General features: G+C 39.0%; 1 protein-coding gene across 1 annotated transcript; it reads right to left on the bottom strand.

Moving 5' to 3' along the window:
- Window positions 1-14,830: 14,830 nt before the first annotated feature.
- On the bottom strand, window positions 14,831-20,179 carry LOC126592703 (uncharacterized). The gene is made up of 5 exons (XM_050258462.1): window positions 20,040-20,179; window positions 19,842-19,883; window positions 19,681-19,748; window positions 15,573-17,716; window positions 14,831-15,353 (listed from the first exon to the last, which is right to left on the bottom strand). The coding sequence occupies exons 4-5, from the start codon at window positions 16,224-16,226 to the stop codon at window positions 15,009-15,011; spliced, it is 999 nt and encodes a 332-aa protein (XP_050114419.1). The 5' UTR covers window positions 16,227-17,716; window positions 19,681-19,748; window positions 19,842-19,883; window positions 20,040-20,179; the 3' UTR covers window positions 14,831-15,008.
- Window positions 20,180-21,034: the final 855 nt, after the last annotated feature.

Genomic DNA, 21,034 nt, shown 5'->3' on the forward strand with positions numbered 1-21,034 from the left:
ATGAAAATATTTTGTAATTATTAGAGTCATGTTTTTGGAAGGATATTGTGTCCTTTATTTTATTTTCTTTTATAATAAGGATTGTATGTACCTTTTATTCAGAATTGTGGAATATAGAAAAGTTACGCCGTAAAATTCTATTTGACATCAAGAGCTAGTTTTCAATCCAAAACCCTAAACAAAAACTTCATGCTGCTGCGACTGTAATCAAGTTCAGCACTGTAAACGTGTTGCTACAAGTTTTACCGTGAGTAGTATAGTGTTCCGTGCTTTGCTGCTGTCCCTGTATTGTTTTGCCGTGCTGTCTGCCAAAACAAAAGGGTGAAAAAATAGGGATTGGCTGCTGCTGGAATTGCAGCGTACAATCCATTTTTTTTTTCTCTGCCTTTTAGTGCTGCTGCTTGTGTTTTTGCAGCATGAAAAGTGGTGTACAATTGCTGTGATCTTGCAATTGACCCCGTGAGTGTGTTTTTTGTTGCTGCCTTGGATTGCAGCGTGAGGTATTACGTGAGTTATCAACTAGTTGATTGGTTACTTGTCATGCATCAGAAGCTCTCAGTGGCATGCTGCTGTTATAGTGCTGCTGTCCGTATGTTATTATATTGGTTTTGCTGAGTATCTACAAGTTTTATCCGTAGAATCTGTTGCAATAATTGGATATTGGTGTGATTGCTGTGAGAATATTCTATTGCAAGTAGTTCTCGTGGACTATTACTATGATGAATACATATTGGATTTTGGATTTTGGTGCAACGGATCATATGACGTATGATAGAACTTTGTTTCAGCCCATGAAAGATTCTCATAGAAAGTGTGGGGCAACTGCCAATGGTACTACTGCTGATGTTGTTGGAGCGGGAACAGTGTCTCTTACACCCTCTATTTCGTTACATAATTGTTTATTGGTTCTGTCATTGTCCCATCACTTATTATCTGTACCTCAAGTCACTGAACAATTGGATTGTGTTGTAGTAATGTATCCTTCATTTTGCTTGCTTCAGGATATTCAGACAAAGGAGATCATTGGGCGTGGCATTAAGAGAGAGGGGCTATATTATGTGGATGACGTGGTTCCTGGAAGAGCTAATTTGGTTCATTCGTCACGTAATAGTAATCTACAAAAGGTATTGTTATTGCATAGTCGTTTGGGGCATGGATCGTTTGGTTATTTGAAACATATATTATCTGATTTGTTCAGTGGTATTGAAGACTCAAAATTGAAATGTGAAGTATGTATTTTAGCCAAAAGTCATTGTCGAACAACAAAAATATACAAAAAAAAAAAAAAAATAGAGTCTATACAAATTGGGTCAAATTATAAGGCAAAACAAAAATGTAGTCCAGCCCAAAAAAAAAGAAGGCTTTACATACAAATTAACATCCATAAATAAATAAAATAAAAAAATAAAATCTGAACGTCTTCCTACAAAAGGGGGAAGAAACTGTGCAAAACCTATTTTTCTGCAAGGCATGAAAAAAAAAAAACTGCATAGTTAGTGGGAGAAGTTAAGGGGAAGTGACAGGAGGTCATGGCCTCCATCTCCCCCCACGTAACAGATTCTAGAGCTTTCTTGGGATGCCTATAAATAGGCATCTGCCACAGCAAAAAGGGAAAAAAAAAGAGAGAGGAGAAACTCTTCAGAAAATAAGAGCAACTTTGAGAGAAAATATCAAAAGGCAACGAACTGCTGCCAGAAAAGAGAAAAAGGAGTCTAGTCATTCGTGCATTCGAGTCAAGATAAAAAAGAAAAACATTTACCACTAGGTATGAAATAAGTTCTGTTAATTTATTTTTATTTCTTTGGTTCAATGTTGTGTTGCAGATGGAAGTAAAAAAAAAAGGGTGCATAACCAACTACTCAGAACTTGTAACCTTCAGTTTATACAAGAAAACTACTGGAAAAGGTTTTTATGCAGGGAAGGTTTCTTAAATGGTAGCCGACTACTCTTCTATACCTGCAACAACAACAAAAAGCAGTAAAAAAAAAAAATATGGCAGTAGAAGAAAGAAGAAATCATGACCTCATAAAAAAGAAAAGAAAAGAGAAGAGTCCTTACGGTTTAGGGAGGAAAAAAGGGTAAATTGGAACAAATCAAAAGGAGTTTGAACTCTACCAATCTCACCCATCTTCGTTTGGAAATCAACGGTTGACAAACCTGAAAAGAATTCCAAAACATTACGAAATCATTTGAAGCCCAAGTATTACGGTTGCTGCTGGATGAAAACCACCTGGTTAGAGTCAAGAAAATGAGGACTTCTGAAACAATTACACAAGAGGAGGGATGGATAAAGTAGCACCGCACAAGGGGGCTTGCTCACGTGGAAAAGAAGGAAAGTTGTTGGGCTTGGAAGCTGTAAAATCACATAAAAAATGAGATAGTAAAACTTACTATCAGATTGGAAAAATACAAATGGGTTTTTAAAAACCCCCATGATAAAAGAGTTGAAAGTTCAAAGGAAGAAAAATATAAAAAAGGTGAGTGGCTTTATCCTTTGTGGAAATCCCACTTTGTCTTCAAGTCTCAAGGAAAAGTTTGAATGGTGCATCTCACGTGGGGCTGGGAGTCCCACTTTATGTCTTCAAAACTACTTAAGGAAAAGACAAAATAAAACCCCTATTCAAAAAACCTATTAGGCAAATACGAAGGTCATATGTGGGTTTTTAATAAATCCAATTGGCTTTTCATTTAGCCAAAGTCTGAACACAAATCCAAATCAAATATCAACAAATTATATGAACTACGCCGGTTTGATTCTGTTAAGGATACGTAGGCAGTCTGATAACAAATTATAGATGCAACCGTGAAATCAAGACGAATCCCTGGTTTATATAAACTAAATTCACTTTTGTTACTTTGACCAAGTAATTACAAATTCTACGAAGAGTAAAAGAGAAGTGAGCCAGTTCAAATTACGAATGATACGAAGCCGCTTCAAATGGTACAAAGCCGTTTCACATTACAAATGGCACGAAGCCACATCAAATTTCAAATGGCATGAAGTCGCTTCAAATCCCAAAAGGCATGAAGCTGAAGAAAAATCTCAAATGACATGAAGCTGAATCAAAAGCTCCAATGGCTTAAAGTCCTCGCCTGCAAGAGCCTAAACTGCACAAGGCACAAACGCTCCAATGGCTTAAAGTCCTCGCCCGCACGAGCTAAAATTGCACAAGGCAACAAATGCTCCTTGCCTGCATGAGCTGAAACTGCACAAGGCATCAAACCCCAATAAATATATAAAGAACTACGAGTGACTTGATCCCTCAACGAGGGTACGTAGGCAATCTAGAGCTCTACCTAGACGCAGTCACACAATCAAATAAACACCTAAATCCCCAAGTTACGATTTATTCATATTAGAATCAAAAGGTATTCCTTTCCGAAAAGAAAGGTTGTAATTAATAGGCGTGTAGCCTAGAATGGGTCGAACTTGAATTAATAAAACCCACTTCGAAAAAATGAACAAGGGTGAAATTGTGTCGAGGGAATTATTTATTTACATATTATGTACAATTTTTGCTTAACATAATTTTTGGCATGCCCGATGGAACCCATTTTCCTTTTCATCTCTAATTTCGAAGATAATTAATCTGCTATGTTTTTTTGTTTTTGTAACAGGAAGCATGGCGCCACAAGTCACTATTTACTTCCACGAACTTCCTACTGCTGAATCCAAATTAGGATGTGGAAGGCATGCTAGTCACTGAATCTCTTTCACCATCGATCAAGCACCAACTAATTGCAACATGGTAAAGACGAGGGTAGCAAGAAAGACATGCAAGGTGGCTTTTAAAGTTATCAAAGTTAGGCCGAAGAAATGCCTTTCCAAGAACGCTCTGAGGAATGCAAGGAAAAGAGCGGCACGAGCTCTTAGGAAGAAGATCGCTAGGGAGCGTTTACTTGAAGACATCGAAATCATTCCAATGGAGCTTCTTGGAACTATTTCATCTAAAGACACCAAGGTGCCTCGACGCAAGATCGTCAAAGTGACATCATCACCGCCTATCAAGGTTCCCATCGTCACTCAAATCATGATCGGAACAATCCCGGTCACTTTACATACAACGGAGTCGATCATGATAACCTTCGTCGAGGAAAATGAAGAAATCTTGCCAATAGTGTCTGGAAATGTTCAACAAAAGGCCAAGCCTATGAAGTTGTCGAGGAAGGTAACAACATTCAATTCGAGGGGCCTATCACACGTGCAAAGGCTCGAGTATTGGCAATCCATTCTCCCGAGAGTTCATCTTCCCTTGGAGATACTCTTGGAGGAAACAAATCTTTTTTCCAAGAAGAGATTCCTAGAGTAATGACTTAATTCCAAAGGTTGGAGATAAATGAAGATGTCGAATCTGAGAACATGCAAGTTCTGATGACTGGCGCATCAAATACAGAAGAACAACTGCTAGAAATGCAACGAAAATTAGCAGAAAAAGAAGCAGAAATGGCAGCTTTGGTAGCTGATAAGGAAGCTGAAATTACGGCTTTAGCAGCTCAGTTAGCAGTTCAAGCTACCATAAATAATGTTGAAGACAGAGCAAGAAAAGAAACAGAAGGAGAAAGTTCCGGTGGCCAACTCACGCATCAAGATATCGATGCAATCTTCACTGAAAAGGTTCGAGAATTTCAAATGTCTTTAACGACACCAAGTCTCGGATACCGGAAGCCTTACCCAACTTACTATGACGCAGTGCCATTTCCTCGAGGGTATAAAAAACCGAGCTTTGATAAATTTGATGGTTTAAGTGGTTCTCCTCAAGAACACTTAGCTCATTTTTACTCAGCTTGTGGGGAAACATCACAGTCAGATCCCTTATTGGTTCGACAATTTGTTCAATCACTCAAAAGGTCTGCCTTCACATGGTATACTCAGTTAGAGCCAGGATCTATTCTAACATGGGATGATATCCAAAGAGCTTTTCTAGCTTAATTCGTTCAAAGAAAAAAGTCACATTAATGGATTTGGCTCAAACAACACGAAGGCTTGGAGAAAGCACGAGCGAATTCATCATAAGATGGAGGAGTCTTAACCTACAATGCATGGAAAAGATTTCTGAATTTTCGGCAGTACAAATATGTTACAATACCCTCATCCCTGAGATTGCAACATTTGTAGGAATTGCAGAGCCTCAAACTTTCAATGAGTTGGTATCCAAAGCAAGTAATGTGCAGAAGCAAATGTCTCGGAAAAATGTGATTGGAAAAATGATCCAAGACTTAGAAAAGAAGTCTGACACCAAGGAGGGAGATAACAAAAGAACGCCAAAGAAGGGAGATTCTATGGTGACATTTGTCAAAGTAGACAAGAAAAGTGACAATGTAAAAAGAAAAGAAGAAACCAAGGGGACGAGGAGGCTTTCATTTAAGGAAAGAAAAGAAGTTAAATATAGTTTCGATGATGAAGATGTTGGAACTATCTTCGATGAACTCCTTGCAGCAAAGATGATCACGCTTCCTGAACCAAAGTGTCCCGCTGAAGTAAATAAGACCGATGATCCAAAGTATTGTCGGTATCATCGACTCATCAGCCATACTATAGAGGATTGTTATATCCTTAAGGATATAATTCAAGAAAAAATCAACAAGCATGAGATTGAGGTGGATTCATACTCGAAACATCAGACGGCAACGTCCAATATGATCGAAGGAAAATCAACACCCTCCGCTCCATTACCAGAAGAGGCAATCCCTATGGGATTCCATGTCGATAATGAAACCACAGTTATCCATGCTTATCCTGGCATGCCTCGTTCCGGAAATCCAAAAATTCCAACTTTGTACGAGCTCATGACGACACCAAGTTTGGATGTTTGGGAGGATTCGTCATCACTTGAATCCGAAGACGAATGGTAAACCGTCAGTGAAAAGAAGGTGAAAAAGATTGCTAAACGTCTTTCTTCCACAAAGCGATCAAAAGGAAAATTATGGAGTGGACCACCTTCAAATGATGGAAAGAAAAAGAAGAAGAATACTCAGAGAAGGCCTAAAGTCTTTCAAGATGATGAGTACAAACAACCTTTAGAGCACCAATAACTCTTGGAGACTACCTCCCTCTAAAATTTTTTAAGAGTAAGAGAAGCGAGCAAGAAATTGGAAATTGTGGGACGACCTCATGTGAAATCTACAACGATGATGAGGTAGATGAAATAACTTTACGCTCTGGCCAAAGGATCCCGTCTACGGACAAGAAAGAAGGAAAAGAAGTAGTTGATTCAGTCAAACATTCCGATCAACCAAGTGCAAGACAAGTTCCAGTCATTACCACTGTAGAGCCTGCAGTAGAAATTTCAGTCTCAACCACAAAAGCAAGTACCTCTAAGAGACATGCAAAAGATGTACTACAGTCCCAAGATGGCAAATATGACATCGTCGACCATCTTAAGCGCATTCTATCTCTTCTCAGTGTGTACGATGCTTTGAAAATGTCAAAAGAGCTTAGGGAAGCACTCATTACGGCCTTGACAAATTCTGAAGTATTTGAACAAACTTCAAATTTGCAGAAGTGGATACAACGTCGCCAAAGTATTGCGCTTGCTGCCTCGCAAGCATCACATTTGATGAAAATGACCTTATACTTGGAAACGAGTATCATAAACGGCCCTTGTACGTTAGTGGACTGGTGGGAGATAGATCAATAAATCGGATCTTGCTTGATTATGGATCAGCAGTAAACTTGCTTCCTCTTCGAACACTTCAAGCCTTATGGATGAATGTTCGTCAACTAACACCATCAATGCTAACTATTCAAGGCTTCAATCAAGTGGGACAAAAACCAATGGGAACGATAGCCTTACAAATGGAGATAGGAGAGTTGTACTCCGACGCCCTTTTCCATGTAATCGATGCTAACACATCTTACAATGTTTTATTAGGGCGTCCGTGGCTTCATACATATGGTGTTGTTCCTTCTACACTCCATCAGTGCTTCAAGTTTTTGATAAATGGTGAACTCAAGACAGTTCTAGCGGACACCGACCCATTTAAGGGAAGAAGTGAATTATGCAGATGCAAAATTCTACAAACAGTCAAAGGTCACTTTTTCACAACCAACAAAAGATGAAGTAGTGCAGAAGGAATCACAATCACCAGTTGTGGAAAAGGCAAAGCCGTCAAGGCTGGTCAAAATTACGAGTTCTAAAACTCCAAAGTCCCGAAAAGTGGTTCTCAACCGTTCATTAAAAAATCAAAGAGAACCTGAAAAGAAGGCAATGGAGCAAATCCAAAATGCATTTGAAGTGCTCATGACCAGCTACACAAATCCTCTACACAGAATCAACCAATCAATTCCTGGAGGCAATTTGATAGTCTCAACAAATTTATAAAGGAATAATGGTCGACATAGTCACATTGTTTCGTTCAAAAGAAATGAGTCCTTGTCAAAAGTTCCATTAAAGATAAAAGCGAAGAGGCACAAAGCTAAAAGGAGTGCTATCAATGTCACGGTGCACCAAGGAAATGGAATGCTCAAAGAATTTGTCTCGGAAACCAAGAATCATGAGTTTGAAGGCTTTACCAATCTCGAGAAAACAATGTTGACTGAAGAAGAATCCAACAAGAAGCCACCTCGAGTCTCGGTCTTCCAACGACTTGGTAAAATCACCAATTCTCAGCCTAAAAAATCTCATAAAATCAAAAAGTGGAGAGTCAAAAGCCAAAAGGTGAAGATAAACCAAGACAAAAATAATGATGCACAAGAAGTGGAACAAGGTGTTGTTCAAGTTAGCATGATCGGTAGCAAAGAAAGAAGCAAGGAATCTGATAACGAGCCAATTAAGCCTGCTAGATAGTTCCCCACCTACTTTCTTGTCAAAAAGAAAAATGGGCAAAGTCGTATTTGTTCAAGCTTCAGAACCCACAACAATGCACCGCCACTTCTAAGTGAAACTTACGGAATAGATGAAGAATCAAGCACAGAAGAAGAGGTTCATAATGTTGCTCAAGTAAACTGCGTCACCATTGAAGATGAAAAAGATGAGAATGGTGATAACTCAATCGAGTTTATTGACAACACTCAACCGGCACCACCTTAAATAGAAAACGGGGGGCAAGCCATTGTGGATGAATCCGAGAAATCAATCTCGGAAACAAGGTATAAAATATCAATGATATCAGAAATATCGGTAGTCCAAAAACACGGAAATTTCGATGGAAATATCGGGATATTATCGATATCGATAAAAATTGAATAAAATCCACGGAAATTGTAAGAAAAACTTGGAAATTTTTATTGAAACTTTGCAGAATGTTTATTTAGTCAATTATGTTTATAAAAAAAAATTGGAAGGAAATGCACTGCATGATGGATTTAACTAATTTAAGTTGATTATATAGCGAGCTGGCAAACATTGTGAGTGTAGAAAATATGTAGTAATTAATGAAAGAAGTTTAAACACACCATAATGATTTATATATAATGAATTAGTACAATATTTTACACTTTATACATTACATGGTATGATACATGAGTGACTTAGTACCACATAGAGTTCTTATGAGGTTCAAAATTTTCACTATCTTCATCATCTCTATGTGTAGATTTGTTTCTTGCAAAAAGAATTCAAAACAAAACCATATATATAAATATTTTAGCATATTTTCACAAAAACATAAGTGATATGGTGGTCAAGGTGTTGAATGAGTAAAATGGGAAGGGTTCGAATCCCTTGTTGTTTTTTAAATATAGAAATTTATCCTAGATAATAAATATTAGGGTAAATTACACAAAACTACCTCAATTATTAGGGTTTTATTTATTTTTTCTGGGTTGCAGGCAGTGGGTGCGGCGTGTAACACCCCAACCCCCAATTATATGTATAATTTCGTAAGTCCCCTAAAGTTTTATTAAGATCTCATTTTGCCCCCCCTAATTTTGATTAAATCTGGACCTTTTATCTAGATTCCTAAACATTGCCAAACTGCCACGTGGCAGCACCATATCACTCCTCACTCTTCTCTCTTTCTATCCACTACCCCGTGACCCTCTTTCCTTTCTCTTTCTTCTTCTTCTTTCTCTGCACTCTATCTCTCTCTCGAAACCATCTATCTCTTCCCTCTTTGTCACCGAGACACATACACGACAACACCATCGTGCAAACATCATTACCATCATCATCATCATCATCAAACCTCGTCTTTCTCCCTCTCATTCTCATCTCTGCAACTCGACGAACGCAGGAACTCTCTAGCAAGCTTCTTAATCTTCTCCGGGTAGGTAAGCTTTGGGTTTACCTTTCTCTGTTCTAGATTGAAGCTTAGATGTGAATTTTTAAGTTCTATCTCATGTTTTTCCAAGGTTTTTGGGACCAAATCAGCTCAGATTAGGCACACCCATCTCCGGCGAGGCCGTGGGTGTCTAGAGGTGTTCTGACCACCACAGGTCGTTTCACGGAAAATAAAAATGGTTCGAATGGGTCCCGCCGTCGAACGAATGGGATCCGATGACTGCCACATCGTCGGGAGTCATTCACCGCCACAAAGAACGACGCAGCGGCGGCCGAGGGTCTTCAAGTCATCGATCTGGTTGAAAACGAGGATGATGGAGTCTAGGAGGCGATCGAAGAGGTCGTCGTCAAAGAGGGAGTAGGGTTCCAGACGACAACGACGAATTCCTCCGATAATATCGATAATATCGCAATATATTGATGATAATTAAGTGGATACTCATGAAAATATCGCTCTCTCACAAAAACGATATTATCGGTGAAATATCGTCGATAATATCGATATTTTGGCCCATGCTCAGAACAGATGACGAGCCAAAGCCTATATTTGTAAGTGCCCTACTAACATCGGAAGAATTAGAAGATTACAAAAGTCTTCTCCAAGATTACCGAGATGTGTTTGCATGGGGCTATCAAGATATGCCTGGTTTAGACACTAAGGTGGCAGTTCATAGATTGGCTGTATCAAAAGAAATACGTTATGTTAAACAGGCACCACGATGTTTTCGACCTGAGCTTGAAGTACAAATTAAGGCTGAAATTGACAAACTGATAGACGTTGGGTTTATCAGGGAAGTGCAGTACCCTACATAGCTCGCCAGTATCGTACCGGTAAAGAAGAAAAATGGACAAATTCGTGTCTGCATAGATTTCAGAGATCTTAATGATGCATGTCCAAAAGACGAGTCCCGCTTCCAATAACTGAATTATTGGTAGACGCCACAACCGGTTTTGAGGCTCTATCTTTCATGGACGGATTCTCAAGGTACAATCAAATTAAAATGGCACCTGAAGACGAAAAACTTACAACATTCCGTACTTCGAAAGGAATCTACTGCTACACTATAATGCCGTTTGGACTAAAAAATGCAGGAGCTACATACCAAAGAGCCATGACAATCATTTTCAGTGATATGTTACATAGCACCATCGAATGTTATGTGGAAGATCTTGTCATCAAAACAAGAAAAAGGGAACGTTATTTGAACGACTTAAAGAAAATCTTTGACAGACTTCGAAAACATCAATTAAAGATGAATCCTTTGAAATGCGCATTTGGAGTGACATCCGGAAAATTTCTTGGCTTTGTGGTAAGGTACCAAGGAATCAAAGTCAACCCTTCAAAAATCAAGGCAATCATGGAAATGCCTCATCCTCGAAACCTGCAAGAGCTACGAGGACTACAAGGAAGATTGGCATACATCAGGAGATTCATTTCAAACTTATCTGGGAGATGTCAACCATTCACAAGGCTGATGAAAAAGGATGTGCTTTTCGTTTGGGATGAGGCTTGTCAAAACGCTCTCAGCAGCATTAAAGAATATCTTTTGAAACCCCCGGTGTTAATGGCTCCAATTAAATGGAAACCTTTAATTTTGTATATTACAGCACTTGAACGCTCACTGGGGGCAATGCTTGCACAAAACAATGAAGAAGGAAAAGAAAATGCGCTCTACTATTTAAGTCGAACGCTTGTAGAGGCAGAGAAAAATTACACCCCTATTGAGAAGGTTTGCTTGGCTTTAGTTTTTGCTGTACAAAAACTACGACATTACTTACTGTCACACAACATTACTTTGATATCTAAAGCGGACCCGCTCAGATACTTGATGTCAAAACCAGTGTCATTCGGTCGTCTTGCAAAATGGTCTTTACTACTATCGGAATTTGAAATCAAGTATGTCTCTAAAAAAGCTATAAAGGGACAAGCACTAGATGATTTCTTAGCAGCTCATCCTGCTCCCGATAACATGGAGTTACCAAGCGATTTGCCGGATGAAAAAGTATTCTCAACATACGTTTCTTAATGGCAACTTTACTTTGACGGAGTGGCAAGGAAAAAAGGCGCAGGGGCAGGTATTGTGTTCATCACACCATGTGGAGGCCTAATCCCGTATTCATTTTCGCTCATGGAGTTATGTTCAAACAATGTGGCAGAATACGAGGCACTCATCATTGGACTTGAAATTGCACTCGAACTACATGTTGATTACCTTCAAGCTTATGGTGATTCACAACTAATCATCAAGCAAATGAATGGTCAATATGCTGTAAAAAATGAAAATCTAACCTTATATCATGAAAGAGCAAAACACTTGGTGTCACAATTCCAAGAAATCAACATTGCTCACATTCCAAGGTCTGAAAATAACACAACCGATGCATTGGCAAAGCTAGCGGCATCTTTAACTCTCCCTGAGGAACGAGAAGTTAAAATTACAGTGGGAGAACGACATTTACTTCCTTCAACACTAGAGCGGATTGAAGAAAACTATGAAGTCAATGCAGTTACAGTCCTGGAAGTAGATGAATGTTCTGATTGGCGGCAATCTTTGATTGACTATCTTCAATATGGAAAACTACCAACTGATCCTAGAGGAAGAGTTGATGTACAAAGAAGGGCCAACCGATTTGTGTATCTGAATGACACACTATACAAAAGGTCTTTTGATGGAATATTGCTAAGGTGTTTATCAAAAGAAGAAGCGGCCTATGCTCTCTCCGAAACTCATGCCGGTATTTGTGGAGCCCATCAATCTGGACCTAAGCTTGCCGCTCAATTGAAAAGACTTGGGTACTACTGGCCTATAATGGTTCAAGACGCGATGAAACATGTGAAGTCATGTCGGGCATGTCAAATACATGGAGACTTCAAGCACCAAAATCCATTGCCCCTCCATCTGACCATCTTGTCTTGGCCATTCAATGCATGGGGTTTAGATGTGATAGGCATGATAACCCCAAAATCATCCCTCCAACATCAGTACATCTTAGCAGGCACAGACTATTTCTCAAAGTGGGCTGAGGCAATACCGTTAAAACAAGTGAAAGCAGAAGACGTTGCAAATTTCATAAAGAAAAACATAATCTATCGCTACGGAGTCCCGTCCAAAATAATCTCAGACAACGCCCTCTACTTCAAGTGTAGGGCCATGGTTAATCTTTGCAAAAAGTACAACATTCAACAAGCCTTCTCCGCAAGTTACAACCCAACTGCCAATGGTCAAGCAGAGGCTTTCAACAAAGTGTTGTGCAACATCCTAAAAAAGATGGTGGCAAAGAACAAAAGAGATTGGCATAAACGCCTTCCCGAAGCATTATGGGCCTATAGGACCACCGTCAGTACATCCACCCAATGTACTCCATATAGTCTGGTGTATGGATCAGAAGCTGTGCTACCTTTGGAAATTCAATTACCGTCCTTAAGAGTAGCCACACAACTGACAAATCCTAAAGAAAATGTAAAAATCAGGCTAGCGGAACTTGAAGCACTTGATGAAAAACGACTTGCGGTACAACAAAGACTTGAAGTTTATCAAGCTCAAGTGGCAGGTGTATTCAACAAAAAAGGTTAAGTTTAGATCTTTCTCTATTGGAGATTTAGTCTTTACCGTCCGAAGACTCGTCGTCATCACCAGAAAGATGCAAGGAAAATTTGAAGCCAAATGGGAAGGACCGTATGTTGTCACTAAAGTCTTCACCAAAGGTGCCTACGAACTCTCTAACGCCAATGGGAAATGCATATACCCATGCGTTAACGGAAAGCTCATGAAGAAGCTCTACGCATAAACAATGTGAAACGAACTCCGAGAGGGAAACAAGTGCAGAGGAAGCAAGTCAAGATAAAATCCTTTCCTCTGAACTACGTATGACTTGATCCCTCAAAAAGTGGTACGTAGGCAGCCTATCATTAAAAATGGGTGCAGTCATAAAAAATAAAAATAAAAATCAAATCCCGAAAATTAAGGGATGAACTACGTTCGGCTTGATCCTTTCACAAGGTACGTAGGTAGTCTAGTTTTATTACTAGATACAGCCGTAAAAAAAAACACTTTCCCGAAAATAAGGGATGAACTACGTTTGGCTTGATCCCTTCACAGGGTACGTAGGCAATCTGATCCTTAAAATTAGATGCAGCCATAACTCATAAAAAATTATATTTTTTTTTCCTCCAATGGAATGAGCATTTGTTTGAATTCCTTGCATACGAGAGTTTAAATGGCAAAGCATAGGTGATTTTCACTTATGTAGAATACAAAAAAATATATATATAAAAGCAAAGGCAAAAAATGGGGGACAAGTCTAATGCATTGAAGACAATAATTGTCATGCATACTTGAGTACGGAGAGCTAAGTCTAAATATCAAAACTATATTTGCTCATAAGTGCTGCACAGTAGCTATACTTGACTAAAATGTCAAATGTAGCAGCTATGTTTGAAGAATGGAACAGCCATGATTGAGGAAACTTGTCGTGTAAAACCTTCCAATATCAAACTGTATTTGCTCATGGGTACCGACAGCATCTATACTCGGCTAAAATATTGAAAGCAGCATATGTTTGGAAAATTGGTGCAATTATGTTTTAAGGTAGCATGCCGTGTAAAAAACCTGTAATCATGAAGGGAAGGTAGGCCGTGCTTTCGGTCCTGTTTCAACCAAGTGATTATAAAATTTACAAATGGAAATATGATAAAGAAACCTACGGCAGGGAGAAGAAAGGGTACATGGCAAGGGCATAAAAAAATGGGTTTATGGTTCCTTTGTCGTTATGTTTCAGCTTTTGGAATAAAAAAAATAGAGAAGCTTTGCTTTCCCACCCCCAAAGCAAAGCAAACGGTGGGACTTCCATCGATTCCCAGCAAAGTTAGGAGGATCAACCTTCTTCTTCATCAATCAAAATTTCAGAGAGTCTCTCCCTCTCTTTTCTCGGCAAAAATAGAGCAAAACCTCTAGAAACCTGCAACTAAAGAAAGGTTGAAAACCAAGCCTCTCAACAAGAGAGGCAGCAACCTCTGCACGTCCCCGGTCGCTGCGTCACCGGTCACAAGCAGCAACGGCGGCAAACTTGTCATTTCCTGGAATTCCGCCAACAAAAGGAATCCCCGAATCAAGCATCATCATCGTTGCAACACCGTCGCCGTCAACAAAAGGAAGTATCAAGCACCACCTCTAGCCCAGCAAGAAGCATCGACTATCCTTTGTTCCAAACTTCCAAGATTGTTTCTCTGAGAAAACTGAGTCTAAAAATTCAAAATGAAAACTCAAGCCAAAAGATACAAAAGAGGCTTTTGTTATATATATACATATATATATGTATATGTATATATATATATGTATATATAGATATATGTATATATATGTATATGTATATATATATGTATATATACATATATATATATGTATATATGTATGTATATATATGTATATATGTATGTATATATATGGAAAGGTAAATGTGCTTTCCCTCTCTATATATAGAAGTGGAAGCAAGCATCCTGAAGTTGAACACGGAGGATGAGTAACCAAAGCATAAACTGGGCAAAGGGAGTTTAAAGAAATGTGATTTGAATAACATCAAAATTCATATAAATCTCAAACATACTGGGTTCAATCAACCAAGTTTGCTCAAAAAGAGTCTGCAGAAAAAAGAGGAAAAGCCAACATAAATATCCCAAGTAGCAGGAGCACAAAACAAAAGGAAAACAACATGAGTCCTACTCCGGTTTGCTGCAAAAGTGGAGCAGGGAAGCAATCGAATTCAAAATTCCTTCTTCTGCAAATTTGTTCAATGCTTCAGCACGCGCAACATCTGGAGAAGCCCTTCATTCGCATCAATCCAGGACTGATGAAGTTCTACATCCAATTTCTTCTGTCGCTCAATTGAAGCTTTAAGGTCACTCATACGACGCTTAACAGCAAGTCTTCCAGAATCATATTGTTGACGAAGAACACGAGCAACCTCCTCTGCTTCTTTAACAGGTAACTCTTCAGCTTCAATTTTCTTAAGCTCTTGAATGGAATTAGTTAACTCTGACTCCAAGGCCTTCTTAGTTGACAAACACTCATCATGTCGACGAAACAAATCATGAATCTGATTACCTTGATCAATAATCCCAGCATTATCAAAAATCTACGAAGCACATACAAAAACATGGCGAACAGTTTTGACAAACCATTCAAGCTCTGTTCGACCAGATTCCAAAAGGTTAATAATGGGATGCAAAACATCAAACACCAGGTTCACTTCCTCATGACAGCCAAGAATTTCTGTAGGTGAGTTGCAAGAGGAGCGTATGACAAAAATGTTCTCTACTTCACCAATAATATATCCTTGCCTAAGATTGCTCACCTCCGGGCCAAACAAGGCATGGATGGATGTTTTCACTTCTTGCAAAGAAGATGGGACAACTCCATCAGACACATAAGCAGCGGACTTCTCCCCGTAAGGCTGGTTCACCACCTTTGCATGCAAAGATGGTGCACTAGAATTTTTAGACATCACTTCTGGGGTAAAATTACCTGCATCAGCAGCAACTATAGTTCCAATATCCACACCATTAAGATCATCAGGTTTCTCATAACGAGCACGCTTAAAATTCACATCACGGCTACTCCCTAAAGAAGATCCTGATGAAGAAAACTCCGGGATAGCCTTGCATTTCTTGTCAGCCGTTGTATTCCTGTTTTTAGAAAGGCTAGAACTCTGACCAACTGGTTGCAAGCTAGGAGACTTCTCAATTCTCATCTCAGAAAGCAAAACTTCTTTTCTTAGACCAGGGGATATATCTCTCAGAACTGACACACTAAAAACTGTCTTCTTATTAAAGGGACGTTTATTGAAGATAGCATAAATGTCGGCCAAAGAAGTCCCAAGATATGTTGCACAAGAGGTCCTCCACCACTTGCAATACCAATAGGTACAGATTTCGTGATGTGTTGAACATGGAACATAAAAAAGAGATCCAGTGTTCCTTTTAAGAAGCACAGCCTGCGCTTCGAACATATCCTCAGCATTGCAATTTAGTCTACTAGAAACACCAAATGCTAATTTGACGAGCGAACCTATTAGGAAAATATGGTTCTATTCAAGAGTGTTCATCAATTCTGATAGGAAGCTTTGCAGTGCGAACACAGACCAAAAATTCAAAATAATCATCAGATAGGTCTTCATTATCCATCAAAGAACAACCTTGCTCTTCCACAAAAGCAGTTGGGCGATAAATAACAGATTTGTCACTCCGAAAGATAAACCTCACATGAGATATACCTCCCTGGGTTCAACACCCGCACATCTCGCTAATTGAGGATAACCTTTAGGAAAATCACTATCAGGATGAGATCGGTATAAATATGGAAAATGCTCCCCTAACCAACCGACAATATAGTGAACCGGCATGGAAATATAGGTGAAACTAGGTCCCCTCGGACAAGAAACGATATCCCCAAGGCCATGATAAATATAGCCAAGAACGGTCGGCGCAAGAGACTTTAGAGCCCTGTGCCATCAAACAAGCCATAGGAAAAGTCTTGGGCCTCACTCTGCCGCCCTTTGAAGGCAAAACAAATCTATAAAGCCAGAATGCCAAAAATGCAACCAAGGCTCATTCTTTTGTGACTTCCAACATGTTTCTTTGGCCCTGAAAGATCTTTTGCTCAATTGGGGACATCTGCTGATTTTTCTCACCATAACCCATGTAAATTATTTTTCCTTGATAAAAATGGTCCAACCATTGATTCCAAAATATTTGTTTCTACCCATAAAATTTGCACAATTAGGAATGAATTCTCAGAAGTTCAGGAAGAGTAGACGTGTAAGCTTCTTTCCTGCACAGATCATGATTTGGAGGAATAAACTCTTCATAAAGAGCACCGAGAATTGGTAGACCACCTATCACCTTCAAGTCATACAATGAAATACTTATTTCACTATTTCCCTGGTGGAAGGTGTTGGTTAATGGACCCAATAACTCACAAAAAGCTTTCCATATGTTAGAAGAGTATTTGAAAGGATAACGAGACACTGCCACATCACCATAAATATCCGCTTGACGCAGCACACTTGCATAAGTCCGTAAAGTAGTCTCTGTCCACTCCAGCACACCAACCTAAAAAGTAGCACAACCTGTGACTTTGACATCTGAACCCCAATTTGTCTTCTCTCGAATCATTCTGTGCAGAAGCGGAAAAAAAATTAGCGTCAACCTTAAACTTGGCGTCTCCGTCAGCCTCATTATTCACTTTCATCAAAGTATAGGCCTGAAATAAGTTGCCTTGATTTCGACCAACTTTGATGCCACCATCTTCCGGAGTAAAATCAAGATGACCAGAGTTCACTTTGGAAGGAAGAAACCAAGTAAGAGGATCATTGAAAGAAAAATTGTAGTTAAGTGAAGCCAATGGAGAAGAACGTCTGTACTCTACACCCGTGGCAAACTCTTTCCCGGCCTTGTCAACAGCTCGTTGGGCACAAATTTGGCCATTTGCATTCATTCCCTGCAATATATAATGTAGCATTGGTCAAAACCTCAGTATTCGATGCGATCATATCAAGCCTTATACGCTCAAAATAAATTCATGCATAAGGCTTGAGGGGGCAATCTATTGAACAACAAAAAAAAAAAAGTCCATACAAATTGGGTCAAATTACAAGGCAAAACAAAAATGTAGCCCAACCCCCAAAAAAGGGGGGGGGGGCTTTACATACAAATTAACATCCATACATAAATAAAATAAAATAAAATAAAATCTGAACGTCTTCCTACAGAAGGGGGAAGAAACTGTGCAAAACCTATTTTTCTGCAAGGCATGAAAAAAAAACTGCATAGTTAGTGGGAGAAGTTAAGGGGAAGTTACAGGAGGTCATGGCCTCCATCTCCCCCCACGTAACAAATTCTAGAGCTTTCTTGGGATGCCTATAAATAGGCATCAGCTATAGCAAGAAGGGAAAAAAAGAAGGAGAAACTCTACAGAAAATAAGAGCAACTTTGAGAGAAAATATCAAAAGGCAACGAACTGCTGCCAGAAAAGAGAACAAGGACTCCAATCATTCGTGCATTCGAGTCAAGATAAAAAAGAAGAATATTCATCACCAGGTATGAAATAAGTTCTATTAATTTATTTTTATTTCTCTGGTTCAATGTTGTGTTGCAGATGGAAGTAAAAAAAAAAGATGCATAACCAACTACTCAAAACTTGTAACCTTCAGTTTATACAAGAAAACTGCCGGAAAAGGTTTTTATGCAGGGAAGGTTTCTTAAATGGTAATCCGACTACTCTTCTATACCTGCAACAACAACACAAAGCAATCCAAAAAAATGGCAGCAGCCACATGTTTTCTCTCTGCCTAAATTTGAAGAGAACAAAAAAAACATACACAAGAGTTCCACTCCCCACCACTATCGTCATTCCCATGAATTTCTTCGGGGTGGCCTAGACCATCCCGTGAAATTTCCATCAAGACAAGAAAGATGGGAGCCATCGATGTCACAACAAACAATGGATTTGATAAAGAAAGAGCAAGTTTCGACTCCAAACATCGACCTAAAAGCATTCAAGAGGAAAAGTAGGAAAACATACTCCAAGAGAGTGACTAAAGGAAGAAAAGTTTCTGTAAAAGCTAAAGAAGGTGGATATCATATTTGGAAAAGCTAGAGGGAGTAAAGTCACGTGATTGACAAATAAAGACATCTTTCTGTAAAAGCTAAAGAGGTGACCGACTCATGCTTAGGAGGTTCCCCAATTCAACACCTGATAAAGACAAATGAACAATGTGGATGCCATTTTTGTCAAATATTGGGTCAAAATGTTGACCAAAAACATTGAAATGAAACTATCAATATGCTACAAGACAAAAGGGAAAGAAAGAAAACTTTCCAATCTCTAAAGAAGTAGCTAAAAGGTATTTGGTTCCTTGCCACGTGAAGGTGGAACAAAGAGTTTCATCCTGTCAAAACTTCTCACTTGCTCTCTGCCATGTGAAGATGGAACAAAGAGTTTTAATCGTGTCAAAATTTCTCACTTGCTCTCTGCCATGTAAAGATGGGACAAACCATGTGAAAATGGGACAAAAAAAGATTGCTGCCAAGTCATTTAGGAAACCAACCCACCAAACGGAACAACCCGTAGCAAATGAAAAATTGGATGACATAACATTGGGTAGATTCTTATCTGAGAGCAGCTACAGTTCATATGACAATAAAGCAGGACAAAAAAAAAGTGATACAATTCGAGTTCAAATATACTTTTTCACTGCAGGACTGGCAAGCATTTGAGGGCATGATTGCCTATTCTTCAAAAAGATTTGAAAGTTAATGAAAACTTTAGCAAGTTCACGGGCATTCACATAGGCAAACATCACTTTGTACAATGGAGAAAATATGGCAGGTATCAAAGGCAGCACACATGAAGAAGCAAAAAGAAATAAGGGCATCCCACAGACTTTAGAGTGCATTCCTCACCTTTGGAGCCATAAATTAACACTTGTCCAAACAACCGAATGGAAGAGAGGTCTGTTGCCAGGGACAACCTACATGAAATAATTAAACCAATTAGTTGCAGTTCAGAACTTCAACCCACTCCAAAATTAAACCCAGAAAATAGAAAATGAAAAGGGGGGAACCTGCTTGATCTCTTATCCTCTTCGTCTTGATTTTCTTTCGACCTATAAGAGAAGCACACGAGCAAAAAGAATAAAGGCAACATAAGAAAGAAGAAATCATGACCTCATAAAAAATAAAAATAAAAGAGAAGAGTCCTTTACGATTTAGGGAGGAAAAAAGGGTAAATTGGAACAAATCAATAGGAGTTTGAACTCTACCAATCTCACCCATCTTCATTTGGAAATCAACGGTTGACAAACCTGAAAAGAATTCCAAAACATTACGAAATCATTTGAAGCCCATGTATTACGGTTGCTGCTGGATGAAAACCACCTGGTTAGAGTCAAGAAAATAAGGACTTCTGAAGCAATTACACAAGAGGAGGGATGGATAAAGCCGCACCGCACAAGGGGGCTTGGTCACGTGGAAATGAAGGAAAGTTGTTGGGCTTGGAAGCTGTAAAATCACATAAAAAATGAGATAGTAAAACTTACTGTCAGATTGGAAAAATACAAATGGGTTTATAAAAACCCCCATGATAAAAGAGTTGAAAGTTCAAAGGAAGAAAAATATAAAAAAAGGGAGTGGCCTTATCCTTTGTGGAAATCCCACTTTGTCTTCAAGTCTCAAGGAAAAGTTTGAATGGTGCATCTCACATGGGGCTGGGAGTCCCAATTTATGTCTTCAAAACTACTTAAGGAAAGGACAAAATAAAACCCCTATTTCACAAAGCCTATTAGGCAAATACGAAGGTCATATGTGGGTTTTTAATAAATCCAATTGGCTTTTCATTTAGCCAAAGTCTGAACACAAATCCAAATCAAATATCAACAAATTATATGAACTACGCCGGTTTGATTCCGTTAAGGATATGTAGGCAGTCTGATATCAAATTATAGACACAACCGTGAAATCAAGACGAATCCCTGGTTTATATAAACTAAATTCACTTCTGTTACTTTGACCAAGTATTTACAAATTCTACGAAGAGTAAAAGAGAAGCGAGCCAGTTCAAATTACGAATGGCACGAAGCCACTTCAAATGGTACAAAGCCGTTTCACATTACAAATGGCACGAAGCCACATCAAATTTCAAATGGCATGAAGCCGCGTCAAATCCCAAAAGGCATGAAGCTGAAGAAAAATCTCAAATGGCATGAAGCCGAATCAAAAGCTCCAATGGCTTAAAGTCCTCGCCTGCAAGAGCCTAAAT

The sequence above is a fragment of the Malus sylvestris genome, chromosome 12 (assembly GCF_916048215.2).
Source record: "Malus sylvestris chromosome 12, drMalSylv7.2, whole genome shotgun sequence".
Taxonomy (NCBI): Eukaryota; Viridiplantae; Streptophyta; class Magnoliopsida; order Rosales; family Rosaceae; genus Malus; species Malus sylvestris.

What these genes read in the sequence shown, in the direction of transcription:
- LOC126592703 (XM_050258462.1), bottom strand. Translation starts at nt 16,226, where the DNA reads ATGTTCGAAGCGCAGGCTGTGCTTCTTAAAAGGAACACTGGATCTCTT. An exon ending in ATGCCTTGTTTGGCCCGGAG is followed by an intron (nt 15,354 to 15,572) that starts GTGAGCAATCTT and finishes TGTGCTTCGTAG; the next exon opens with ATTTTTGATAATGCTGGGAT.